This window comes from Zalophus californianus, chromosome 10 (assembly GCF_009762305.2).
Source record: "Zalophus californianus isolate mZalCal1 chromosome 10, mZalCal1.pri.v2, whole genome shotgun sequence".
NCBI lineage: Eukaryota > Metazoa > Chordata > Mammalia > Carnivora > Otariidae > Zalophus > Zalophus californianus.
Window position 1 is genome coordinate 81,708,540 of NC_045604.1, and position 13,604 is coordinate 81,722,143.

Below are 13,604 nucleotides of genomic sequence, written 5' to 3' on the forward strand. Positions count from 1 at the left end.
ACTATGCATTCTGCCTGCATCTTAACAAATGGTCCCTGAGGAAAGACACTCTTGTTATTACTGCCACTTAGGAATGGAAAAAAATTGTAAGTGGATCTCAATAATTTCAAATTTGTCTCTCCGTAAAAATGAGCTAGACCCATTATCATCCCTTCTTGCCTCTCTAATCTTCTGCTTTTGTACTTCGTCCATTCGCCTTTGAGAAAACAGGCAGAAAAGGAAGTGAAATTTCAAGTAGGTAAATTAGCTCTCACTAATAGCTTTTGCCAACAGCTGGGGAAGTAGCAGAGATTGGTATATGATGAAGGTTAAGATTCAGCGCTGTATTTGATGTCATTTGTCTCCACTATACATTGTCTGTGGCCCCAGGATCTGGGGTCAGGTGGTGGGAGAGGAGAGGCATCTGTCCCCAACAAAGCTAAAATGTGTTTATTTCTGATAAAGCCCTCAGGCTTACACAGAAGTCTCCAGAGCAAGGAAAGGTTTTGAGAGGTGCTTCAACTACGTGCAATACACAATAGGATTTATTCATTTTTTAAGGAGCACAAATATAGAATTTTAGGCAACAATATGGTGTATCAATAGAATTACTTGTCTAAGAGTCAAAAGAACTGGATTCTAGTTCCAGCTTAACAGACTTTGCAGCCAGACAATCTGGATTTAAATCCTAGCTCATCGGTTTATTGGCCATGTGATCTTTAAAAGTTGCTTAACATCTTGGTCCTTCAGTTAAATTCGTATATTTCAAATAATAAATCCTATGAGCCCTTTCCACAGAGCAGTCACAGAAGTCAAAACAAAGGATATAAATGTAACCATCATACTAGCAGAGCACTAGTCACATACAAGCAGATTATTGGAAGATCAGTTATGATTAAATGACTTCTAGTACTTTAGAAATAATTTTTGCTAATTTCCTTTATTTGTAAACTCAGGAAAAATGTGTATTAAACTTTGAATCAAAATTCTTAAAAAAAAACCAAACAAACCCACATGTGCTTATTCTTCTACCATAATAGATTAAAATTCTTTTTTTTTTTTTTTTTTTACCTGGCAGTTATTCAGCTCTTGAATAACTTCTTTGTTTTCTTTACTAATGTCGCACACACAGATGAATTCTGCTTCTCTGTGGCCTTTAAAAAACTTCTCACGGATTCTCTGTACAACAGCAGTAGCTGAACGGCCAGAGGGAACTGAACAGTTTTCAATATCCCAAAAAACTCCAATGGGGGGTAAGTTTTCCAGCACCTGTCCGGCTAGTGCAACTTCTGGTGACCCTTAGGAAATGTTAACACTTTCAATCACACATAGTGGAAAAAAAAAATGACAAACTAAAAATAAAATAATAGGTAGCTACCTATCGTTCTTAGTGGCAGAAAAACGAAATTACTGATTGATGTTAAGCTTAAGGATACCAACCTCACCGGCTGACCTAATAGCACAACCGCAAGTTCCAATAGTATTTCTAAGCGATTATTCTGCTTTTTCAGGAGAGAACAATTCTAAAGGTCAAGTTACTTCAAGCCCACAATAAATCCACTGCAACGCATGAGCCATTCTCATGCTGATCATTATGCTTCTCTGAACACTAACGCGGAGGTAAACGGACACTGCAGCTCTGGGACCTCACTGTCATGCTCTGCCCACGCTTGTCTACCTGCTCAGTATGGAAGACCAATGAAGAGGTGACAACGGGTGAACTTGTTACTGTTCTTGATTAAAAAAAAAAAAATTTAACACTGCATTAACATCTGATCTAATATTTAAAAAAATGCTTTCAAAAGATAAAATATCACATTAACTACTTTTGGGGGGAAATGACATTAGGTTTTTTCGATTAGTTTTTCATCAACCATTACAAAATCTTTCTAAATATTAAGTACTTCCACGGAGTGCACAACTAACAGTGTGATTTTGAACCTAAGTTGACAAGGAGTCCCCTCTAGCACTGATTTCTCCTAATATACTCCCTGTTTTTCTATACACAGCTTCTGGTCTCAAACAGCAGCAGCTCAACATAAAAGGCAAATGGCTTGTTGGTCTCTAAGAATAAAAAGATTTTTACCAAGAGGCAGAAATGGAGACTCATTTACCCAGTAGCTTCAGAACCACAAGGAATCTTTTCTTTTCGAGGTGACTAAATGCAGTGTTAGCATCAGATACTGAAAACTACTTAAATATGCACATTTTATACCATACTGTCATTTACCAAATTTCGAAGAAGCTTTGCCTAGACTGGTCGCCAATAACAACGTGGTCTCCTTCCCTGTTCCTTTGGTTCCACAGCCATTACACAGAGGAATAGTAACAGGTGCAGTTTGAGTATTTGGAGGTGGTATATTTGGCCAGACTTTAGCAGCATCAATTATACTATTTCTTGCCGGCTGTTTTAAAAATTTTTTTAAGAAAAGGAGGAGGTTTCAGATACATCATTTTCAGAACCTAGGGTTATAAACAACAACTGAAAACACAGTCTAAGTGTTTCTTCTTTCCACCTGTTAACCTCTGATGGAATGTATTTTCAGTATTTCAGGGCATTCCCAGAACTATTAGCTATCAGGTCATAAACTCACTTCAGGAAGTGACTTGAAATGATCTGGGAAGGTAGTCACATGATCATTCTAGGGCATGTGTATCCTCCAAAGGCGACCCCAAATACACTTTACGTGAAGGTAACTGAGATTTTTAACACCGGTGTGATGGAGGCCAAGTTCCAAGTCCCTCAAATTACTACAAAGGAACAACATGGCGTGACCTACATTACATGAATGGGTCCATGTATAAGGTGTTAGTTATGACAAACTGCAATCGTGCTCTAGCCTTTAAAGACAAAACAGAACACGAAGCTTTGCCAAACTCGGTTTACATGCGGGAAACAGCCTGATTACAACAAGAGCCTCTAAAAGCATAAACTACATAAATAATGACTCAGCACTTTTTTGAATGGCCCTTCCCATTTTACCCTTTGCTTCTCTCAGGACCAAGAGAAGCTATGTTGATGGGGTGAAAGCTACCTCACAGAAGAATCTTCACCCCCGTGCACAATAAAGATTTTTCAAGAAACATCTATCTACTTTAAGAAAGTCATTCCTCAAAGGTCAGCTGCGCCCAACAGAACAATAAAAAGATACACACCTTGTTGAGACAGTCTTCGCAGTAAAGTGAGCCCTTTAAACAAACCGGAGGTACCACATTTAGGTGCAAAGAATTGGTGCACAAGTGAGGCGTTAGCTCCGACTGTGAAATGTGCTCTTCCAAATGCCCTGGAGCCCCGCTTGTGAAATCAGAACAGGGGAAATAGCCAGCAGAGGCGCAGCCCTGGAGAGCCGGGAACTGATGCAGCTTGTGCATGTTACCATGACATGATTGGAAATGAAGCTTCCCACAACAGGGCAGGTGTTTGCAGGAAGATAGATTACTTTCTAGACACATGCTGGGAAAGTCACTTGCAATGCCGGCCAAATTGTTCCTAGCTGAGGCATTCTGGAGTGAAGACGCAGACTGGAAAGCGAACCCTGACCCTACCTGACACGTGATGGTCCTGGTGCTCTGCGAGTCTAACAGTGCGCCGGGGTGAATCAAGCTACCAGTACCTCCGCTACCGCCACCACCGCCACCACCAAAATGCATTGGCGACGTGGAGGGTTCATTAGGGCAATGAGCACAGCAGCTTACTTTGGGGACAGGTGAAAGCTGTATTTTAGGTTGCTGAAGAGAATGGATATCTGGAAGTGGGACTGCTGGAAAAAGTTTAGAGCCAGCATGAAGGGGAGATGGCACATCCTTTAATTCCACAGCAACTTTCTTGTTCTCCATGTAATCTTTCTGGGAAGAGAAGATCAGAACGCCAGTTAATGTCAGGAGGCCAGTGACTTTTGGTTACTCACATCCTACTGCAATCCAAAAATGGAAACAGCATTCAGTCCTGTTTACATCACTCAACCATAACCAAACAATATGGAATGGCAGCTGAAACCAGGGGCATTCTTCAGAGAGGCCTGCAGGAGGTGAACACCAAAACAGACAACTAAAATCAAGACTGTGTCCTTCCTGAATTTTAGGAGACTGGGGGAGGGTTCTGCTTACATGTTCAGCAAAGCAGGTTAACCATCTGTGCCTCAGGGACTTCCCTTTGATAACTTCCCCTTGCCTCACAGGGTCTTCTAAAGACAAAACAGATGGTATGAAAACAACACAATCACAAACAATATTCAATAAAGATGGCTTGCCAGCCAAGTGCTTGGAGGAAAAGACTTAATAGTTCTTGCAGTCAGACCATAAAGGATTTAGGAAGGTCCTCCAGGCGATTCCAAACATTAGGGATGAGCTCAGCCATCCACCCCAGGGGCCCAACCATGGAGAGGTCTTAAATGTGCTGTTGACATTATTAGGCAAACTAGGATATCATGACCTAAAGCCATAATGCCAACACTTCGTAGTCAGGGACAAGGCTCAGAGTAATTAGAAAACTATTTAGGAATAAGATTCCAGAGAAATTGTCTGTCATATGCCTCCAACACAGACACAGGTGGCCAGTATATTTACAAAGTCATAGCATGGCACCCGCGTCAGAGACCTGGGTTTGAATGTGATACTCAGGAACTGTTTTAGGACCTTGGGTAAGTTATATAATCTCTATTTGTTTCTCCTACAGTTGTTAGAAGGATAAAAGAGATAGTGCACATAAAGCACTCAGCAGAGTACCTGGCTACCGAAAGGGGATTTAACTAATCAATAGCCCCTACTGGCTGACTGCAGGAACTATTAAGAGAATGTCCTGATATAATGAGACATGCTCTTCCCTCAGAGCATAGAAAGGGCCATCTGACTGCCATGATTTCACTCCTTTGGCTGTGGTTCTACACTCATCTAGGAGAGTACACTCATTTAGGAGAAATTTGGATTTTTCACTTGGACATTTCCTAAAAGGGAGGAGATAGCAATTGACTGACTGCCAACAAGCAGTGTGTTCTGCCCTCTTGGTAATTACAGTTTAGGCTGGAAATTACTGGCATTCTGATTTATAGAGATCTGGCTCTTAAAAAAAAAAAAAAAGATCTGGCTTTTATGGTCAGGATTATCATGAGTTGGTTTTCCTGAATTTATTTACTCAATCCTGGGTGCCACTGATAAAATCAGGTTTCTGGATCTGTAAAGTTGAGTGCAATCCTGTACTGTGTGACTCCATAAGGGCCAGATCCTCCACCCCAGGAAGCCCTGTCTGAGCTGCCAACCCTGTTGCCAGGTGCCCCTAAAGTCACTGACCTCAATTACTGATGCCATGCAAAAATAGGTAACTATATAATGAAAACCTGGAGAAGATTGGGAATTTAGTTGAGTTTTTAAAAAGTTACTAATACCCTTATGTAAATTCATAGTAAAGACTCATTTAAATCCCAAGTGCAGTAGCAAAAAAAGAAAAGAAAAAAGAAAGAAAAAAAGACACAGAATAGAAATGTGGTAATATGGTGCATGGAATGAAATCAGAAAAAGTCAAAATCACTATGAAAAGGCAAAGGAAGTTACAGACGCATTTAAATATTCAAGAGAAATCTGGAACAGAAAAAGACTGGCAATAAGTTCCTATCAATCTTCCCTTGATTTGAAGACTCAAAACTCAGAAGGTTAGAGTGAAATAAAATCTATTTTATACTTTCCTCTGATCTGACTCTACAATCTGGATTTCATCTTTGGAATCTGTGACTTTCATAAGAAACAAATCTTCCCCAAATGTTAACATTAAATATTTAAAGCACCTACAGTTCCTTAGAATAGGAGTGCAGGAGTTAAAAAAAATTTACGCTCTCCTCGAGTCAGGAATTATAATCATGTGCTATGAGGAAGAATAAGCAGGATACAAGGTAAAACTTAGCACAGACTCCAGGGAGAGAGAGACTGCCCCAGACCAAACAGACAGCACATCTATTTGCATAAGGAATTTGCTATGTCCTCCGTCTTGCGCATAGTTACCGTTTGGGGACTAAGTGGCAATGTCTGCTCAGGACGAGAAAAGCAATTAGAGAATTTCCAAAGCCATGGCTTAGCATCATTATTTTGTTGCAGCCATCCAGGTGTTCTACTGCAGGAGTCCTCAGTTCCGCTTCCTTCCATCATACAGCCATACAAAGTGGTTCAACATTCTTTCATCTTTCTTTTCTTTCATTCTTCCACCCTGTTAAGAATGAGATCTCAAAGTTATTTGCCTAAGTACAAATTTCACTATTAAAATGTGAGATTTGGGGCACCTGGGTGGCTCAGATGGTTAAGCGCCTGCCTTCGGCTCAGGTCATGATCTCGGGGTCCCGGGACCGAGCCCCATGTCGGGCTCCAGATCAGCAGGGAGTCTGCTTCTCCCTCTGCCTCTCCCCTTGCTTGTGTGCGTGCGCGCTCTCTCGAATGAATAAATAAAATCTTCAAAAAAAAAAAAAGTGAGACTGCAGGGGCGCCTGGGTGGCTCAGTCGGTTAAGTGTCTGCCTTCAGCTCAGGTCACAATCTTCAGGTCCTGGGATCAAGAGCCCCGAGCTGGGCTCCCTGCTCAGTGGGGAACCTGCTTCTCCCTCTCCCCTCCCCGCAGCTTGTGTGTGCACTCCCGCTCTCTCTCAAATAAATTTGTAAAAAAGTGAGACTGCAACTGTACTTATGGCACAACTATATTTATGGTACAATGGCTCCCAACAAGTCAGATCATAAGGAATAAAAGTAGAATTCTAGCCAGGGGCCAACCTCCTCCAGCCCTGAGCAGGCCTTTTCTATAGTTTTTTCTTAATTCTTCTCGACCACCTCTCCCTAAAGACCCTACGGGTAAGGGTGAAAAAGTTAACAAAGAGAACATATAATTTTAGTAAAAGAACAATTACATGTCTTCATAGCCAATTACGTAAGATTCTGAAATTGACTTAATAGCAACCTATCCCACTGTGTCGTTGATGTGACTGAGGAAGGTCCAAATTAAGTGAACTCTGTGGACTCTGTAAATTTGATTCTGCTACAGAACAAATCGAAGCAATTTCTTCATTTACTTATTACAAAAGTGCAATCTGATATACCACCAAAAATCTAACTGAGAAATCTCAAGTCACAGATGTGCTGTATCTACTCCAGTGCAACCACATTCTTACAAGTCTTAAACAGTACAATAAAAGCAGATCAAATCAATAAGAGCCAGTGGGCATTGAGGCAGCCTGCCAATGGTAAGGACAACTGAACCTCATTTCCAAGTCCTTGCCATCAAACCGAAACACCACCTATTCTTACCTATGGTGGCCATTTTAAGGTTATCAATTTATCAGAAATTTCTCCTGGACATAAAGAAAACATTTTCTTTTAGCTCTCTTTCTGATAAGATGCTCTTCTCAAGAGATTGTAACATCTACATAGTATGGTGAAGGGACAGATGAGTACTCAATCTAAAATATAGAACTGATCACAAAAAGCAAGGGCAGGCAAACTACAGCCTGCTAGCCAAAACGAGCCCACTGCCTGTATTTAAATGACCTTCAAACTAAGAAGGTATTTTACACTTTTTAATTCCGGGGAGGATCAAAATAATATTTATGCACTACAGCTACCTAGTCAAGTATTTGCAACAGAAACCGCAGGGCCCACAAAGCCTAAAATATTTACTATTTGGCCCTTATGTGGGAGCTACAAAAACTTCATTAAGTTTCCGTTTCTTCCTTTGCAGAGTGTGGCTAATTTCTCCCCCTCCGCAGCACTGCTGGGGGGGGGGGATTAGATAAAGGACCCCACCACCCATTTTTGTCGGCAATGTAGAGCTTGTGCCAAGCACTGGGCTTGCAACATAGTGTAAACTAAGTAATTATTTGTTAAATTAAGGAATGAATATAGCAACTATTCACCTACTACGTACAGTTAGGAGTTAGTGTGGAAGCAGAAATGGAGTTAACTGCCACAATGACAATAAATTATGATTGTTGTTTTTCCTACTAAACACAGGTCTTGTATCCCCCAACAAACTCCTCTCTAGATCACAGAAATCTGGGATATTCATGACAATACACAACTTGAACATGCTCTCTCAAATCTCCTCAAGGCCAATCCTGAAAGGTGCTAACAGGTAGTGTACAAGACCAATTACAAAGCCTTTTTATTTAACATTATTTCCTCATTCAGTAATTAATATCTACCATATAACAGGCCTGTGCTTGGCACAAGACATACAGTGATGAAAACAACCAGACAATAGGATTCATTTATGTCATCTTTTCCCCCACAGTAAATCTGATAGACAAGGGAGTTAATAAGCCACAATTTTACATAGGAGTAAACAGAAGTTTAATTAAGTTTTGTAACTTGCCAAGATCACATAATTAAAGGGGGGCAGAGCCAGGCTTGTCCACCTCTTTCCACCACACCAACGTGCCTTCGGTATGGCTCAACACAATCAACAGAAAGTACAAATGTATTAGCTTATTAGTGGCCTGAACCCAGAAAATTTCCCAAGCATTCCTGGGAATACCACTAAGTAACTTAGGTAGCCAAAGCAAGTTTTCTGTTGATCTGAGTGGGATTCTTTGAACAATTCAGATAGTGCTTGAGAGCACGGACTCTGATGTCCGTCTGTGTATTAATCCCCAATTTTGCTGCTTCCTATATGTGTCGCTATGGAGAGTTCACAACCTCTCTGAACCTCAGATCCTATGTGTAAAATTTGGGCCTGATAACTGTGGCATCCTTATAGGGCTGTTGTTGGGATTTAATGAGACAATCAAAGCATAAAATCTAGAAGTAACCTTCTCTGAACACCCAAGTTAGTCGTGGAAACCCACACCACCCAGTCCTATTACTTTTTTTTCCACAGCTCTTCTATCCAAAATTGTTTATTTGCTTGCTTTTTTATTATATGTCTCCCCTACTTGACTGTAAACTCCACGACAGCAGACATCATGTTTTCTCATTCATTGCTGTATTTCCTGCACCTACCAGTGCCTGGTGCATATCAACAATTGTTGAACGAGTGAAGAGTTCAGTATCTAGGAAGACAGTTTAGGTTTTGATTTCCGTGTATGCAAAACAGCCTGTTTACCGCTCAGAGAAGTGGGGAAGTCCAAAAGATACAAATGTAATTGGAAAGCTCTTGATAATACCAGAAAGGTGCTTGAGAAACGAAAATGTGTATCACGGTGTAGAGTTACAATTAGTAGTGGGAGTGGCTCATGCCCTAAGGCAACTCAACCCTATCTGTCAAGCCAGAGACTACACCCTAGGGAGTGCTAAACTGCCGAGGAGAATGCAAAAACGCTCAGTGGGGTTGAAAAACACCCGCCCCTTTCTTCCTCTCTTAACCTTCCAACTGTGCACACTGCTCCGGAAAGGTTGCTCTCCACGCCTGGAACCCTAACAGGGAGCGGGGGGACAGGTCCGGACGGGGAGCCAAACACCCTGGAAGGGCAGCAGGGGCGCAGCAGTGACAGTCGTGAACGAACCTGAAAGGGAGACAACCCGAACCTATGGTGGGGGCCTGAATCCCAGTCCTTCCCCTCGGAGTAGCCAACCTCCCCCACCCCCCGCCAGCAAAGGGCAGGGGAAGGGGGGGACGCTGTCCCGCCTCCAGCCGGTGGCCCCAGAGCTGTGAGCCCGTCAGGAACTAGTCCCCAGAGCTGCCAGCCAACTCACCTCAGCCGCGGGCTCCACCTCCGCTCACATTCCGGCCCCGCCGCCTTCCCCCCGCCCCCCCCCAGGCCCTTTGTTTTGATTCCCGACTCCGCAGCTCCCGCCGCCGCCGCCAAGCGCACCCTCCACTTCCGCTTCCGCACCGCACCGCCCCTGTCGCAAAACCGACGCCCTTCTCTCCCCCCCTCGCTCCGCCCCTTCCTCCACCCCGCCCCCGCCGCCGCGTCCTCCTCGCGCGGGGCGTGCTGGGAACCCCGGGGGGGGCGGGGCCTCGCGGCCCTGCAGCCTCGTCAGGCTCAGTCCCCTCCCGATAAACCCCTAAATAGGGACCTTTCCTGGGGGAGACCCCGGCTTTTTTGGCGAAAACCCTGAGTTTAAGGAGGCCTTCTCCCTGGCTTATCGTGGTGGAGTGGAAAGGAATCTGAAAGCGAAGAATGAAGGGGCTTGTGAGGTGGAGCCGGGGGAAAAAACCTGCCAACCGGGATTTGATACAATTCAGCTCTTTCAGTCTGTTGAGGGAAGGCGATTTAAACGGGATTTCGATGAAAAACCCGATCGTTTTGCCGCTGTAGCTCGTGCGCGCGCGCGCGCTCCCCTCTGTCCCTCTCATCACGTGTTGGCTCTACTTTATTATTTTTTTAAATTAAATGATGCATAATTTCCACAGCATCCTTAATCTAGTGCAACCTAGTGGCGAGTGGAGAGAAAAATAACCGCCAGCCGGGCTTCCCGCGAGGTCCTTCGGGCCGGCGGGGTTTCTCTCAAGGTGGCGACCCAGCTGGCACAAAACGAAGTGTGAGCTCAGACTCGGCTGGGCACTGTCACCTACTTTTAAGGGATCCTCGTGATTTCAGTTAGCAAACGTCATTTTTTAAAAGCTCTGGTCCAGAGCCCGTTGCAAGCGCATGCAAACTTTCCAGGGACAGGGTGGGGAAAGCTCTATGAAGCCTGTGAGGGCTTGTGTGTTAGGAGGATGGATGTGACATGGTTGGGGTTTGGGGGGGGGTTGAGGGTTTTTTTTTCCGGGGAGGGGGTTGGTGCTTCACAATCTTTTACCTGAAGTAATTTTTTTTTTTAAAGCTCAGCACGACCGTCGTTTCTGAAAATGCTAACTGCTCGCGATTTCCTGTTGCCAATGAGAAAAATGAAACATACCTAAATCGAGACTTATTTACGATGGGCTCCTGAATACGACCTAAAAGTTCACTTCTGAAGTTTGCCGAGAAACATTAATTTTGCAGACGAATAAGTAGAAATCGCCAAGAGTTTTTTTTGTTTTGTTTTTTCCCCTGCCTGAAGTCTGCAGGGTGAGGCAATTTCATTAGGCAGTTTGCGTTAAAAGAAAAACTCCTCTAAAGAGAATTTCAGGGGAAGATGATACATCCCTGTAGACATCCTTGTAGACTCCTGTTGCGGAGGGCAAGATCAAACACGTAGCTGAAGCGCCCTTTGTGCTTGCTTTTCATTGTCCAGAAGGCAGATGACAAGCACACACATCATCTGCCTGCTTAGGTATTTATTACTGCTCAGTAAATCTTCATTGTGTGTGTGGGGGGGGTATTATTTTCCAAGTGGGAATTAGAACAGATGAAAAACAACCCTGTGTCTAGTGTTGTTTTTTTTTTCCCAAAGTACCAAATTATTTTTCTCTTTAAAGGAGTTTTTCTTTTTATGCCAGTTGAGTATCTCTGAAGGCACATCGAAGTAACTAAAAAATATAAAAAGGAAACAAAGTAACTGGATTTTTTATTGCCTTTTTAAAAAGGTTTTTTGTCATAAAACAATACAGAACAGACACATTTTGTTTGACTTTGCTTGGTATTCTTTCAAGTCCAGAGCTGTGCCTGATCTCAACAGGTTAAATGCAGTAAATAAAGCCGAATCAATTCTACTAAATGGAAAGTTAATGAAAATTCTGAATTACAAATAATTTTTAATGAAATGAAGTTTTAGTGTTTTCTGTAGAAAACCAGCCTAAGCAGACTACACCAGTCCTTGGAAGTAATTATGAAGTGAAATGCAATTTGATACTTGTGAAAGAGTGCTTTCACATTTTCTTAAGAGATGCTTTCTTAAATATAGTGTCTGCTAATCTTACTCCTATGTCTTTAGTGGGCAAACTTTTATCAGAGAGTAAGAGTAACTTTCAGTTTTTCCCTGTCCAAATTATAATCTTCACATTTATGGAACTAGGATGAAGTTTTATTTTTGTGCTATGTAAGTGGCCATTTTTCATTCAATTCACCTTCTAAATTAACCTAGTTGTCACTAAAGGAGTTTCTCCCCCAGCAACTTATCTTCTGCCTATGTTCAGTTTAGTGTTTTGAAATAATAAATTATAACGGAAGGATGTAAGCAAGAGAAACTGAGCTCTCTGCTAATTCATATCTAAAAGCTACAAGGAAAACACTGAATAAAGGGAGGAAAAGGTTTTAACATGCTCCAAAATTTTCTTTTCGTTCTAGGGTTTTACCCAATAACAAAGCCATTTCCTAAACTATTCCTGAGAACTTTCATGATGATCATTTCAATGTCCTCCCTGTTGTCTTTATGGAAAATGAAGGAAATTGGAAACTAGTTTAAGTGACTTTTAAGTGATCAGTGCCATTTAGGCAGGACTGGCTAACATTGATTTGTGCTTCAGTTTATCTGTAAACTGGGATGATTACTCCCTGCCCAGAAATCTCACAGAGTGGTGGGAGTCAAATAAAATTCTTTTTTTTTTAAAGATTTTATTTATTTATTTGACAGAGAGAGACAGCGAGAACAGGAACACAAGCAGGGGGAGTGGGAGAGGAAGAAGCAGGCTTGCCGCTGAGCAGGGAGCCCGATGTGGGACTCGATCCCAGGATCCTGGGATCATGACCAGAGCCGAAGGCAGACGACTGAGCCACCCAGGCGCCCTCAAATAAAATTCTGAGGATGAAAGAAAGCATCAGAGGAAAAGTGTTGAGACGAGGGTGTGAATGATTTATTAGTGTTTGTGAGCAGGATGGAAGCTTCCTGAAAGACATTTTGGTACTTAACTCTGTTGATATAGGCAGTGAGTTTCCCTTTTGCGTCTCTGAGCTTCTTTGGCAACTAGGAAGGAGTCAAAAAAGTCATTCTTATGACTTTCTCTCATGACAGAGAAAGGTCATTCTTAACCAAGGCAGGGAGGCAGGAAGGATTCTAAGAGTATGGCCAGAGGCCTCAAAATAGCTAAAAATCTCTTTGCCTCTAGGGTCGTGCTAAAGAATTCGGGTGTAGGAGTCAAACAGATCCAGGTTTGAAGCCTGGTTTGTTATTACTAATTGGGACTCCTTGGGCAATGCATTTAATTTCCTGCACCTTTGTTTTCTCATCTTTTAAAACGAGGACAATAAAAGTGCTTTTCGGTGATTCTCATCATCTGGATCTGAGCTCCATTGTCACCTCCAACGAGCAGCCTTCCCTGATCATCTGAAGTGACCCCTCCCGACCCTTTTCTCTCAAGGGACCTTGTTTATTCTGAAATCATTACTCACAAGCATCTGAAATCATTTTACTCTTTCTGTTTGCTAGTTTAGTGTCTTGCTTTCTTAGTAGCATAAGCCTTTTGAGGACTGGCAGCTTGTCTGACATTTGTTGTGTTATAAGCCTGAGTGCACAATAAATATTTGTTGGTGAACATTTGGGATTGCTGTGTGAATAAGAAAACCCATGTCAAGAAGTTAGCATTGCCTCTGACACACAACCAATGAACAAATCATGATCACTTAAGAATTGCACAGATTGTATTTAACTTTGTGCTCGGCACGGTCCTAAACGTTTTACAGACTCCAAGTCAACTCAATTTGTCTCCGCATAACCCCAAGGTAGAATCCTATTATGAGCCCCCATCTTATAGATGAGGAAACTAAGTCACAGAGTGTTCAAGTCACTTGCCCAAGATCAACCAGCTTGTAGGAATACAGCTAGAATTCAAAGCCAGGCTCGAAACCAAGCCCTT

At 42.5% G+C, this 13,604-nt stretch overlaps 1 protein-coding gene across 9 annotated transcripts in view; it reads right to left on the reverse strand.

The window, feature by feature from the left end:
* Window positions 1-9,763, reverse strand: part of MARF1 (meiosis regulator and mRNA stability factor 1) — a 41,634-nt gene extending 31,871 nt beyond the window's left edge. For 4 of the 9 annotated variants that reach the window (XM_027611366.2, XM_027611362.2, XM_027611361.2 and 1 more), the window contains exons 1-5: window positions 9,638-9,763; window positions 5,971-6,172; window positions 3,136-3,825; window positions 2,210-2,384; window positions 1,051-1,277 (exon numbers count right to left, since the gene is read on the reverse strand). In XM_027611366.2, the coding sequence (XP_027467167.1) occupies window positions 1,051-1,277; window positions 2,210-2,384; window positions 3,136-3,825; window positions 5,971-6,114 (1,236 nt within the window). In that variant the 5' untranslated portion in view covers window positions 6,115-6,172; window positions 9,638-9,763. Of the gene's footprint in view, window positions 1-1,050; window positions 1,278-2,209; window positions 2,385-3,135; window positions 3,826-4,086; window positions 4,164-5,970; window positions 6,173-9,637 lie in introns of those variants that run through there. The other 5 variants (XM_027611367.2, XM_027611364.2, XM_027611368.2 and 2 more) reach the window with 5 other exon arrangements.
* Window positions 9,764-13,604: the final 3,841 nt, after the last annotated feature.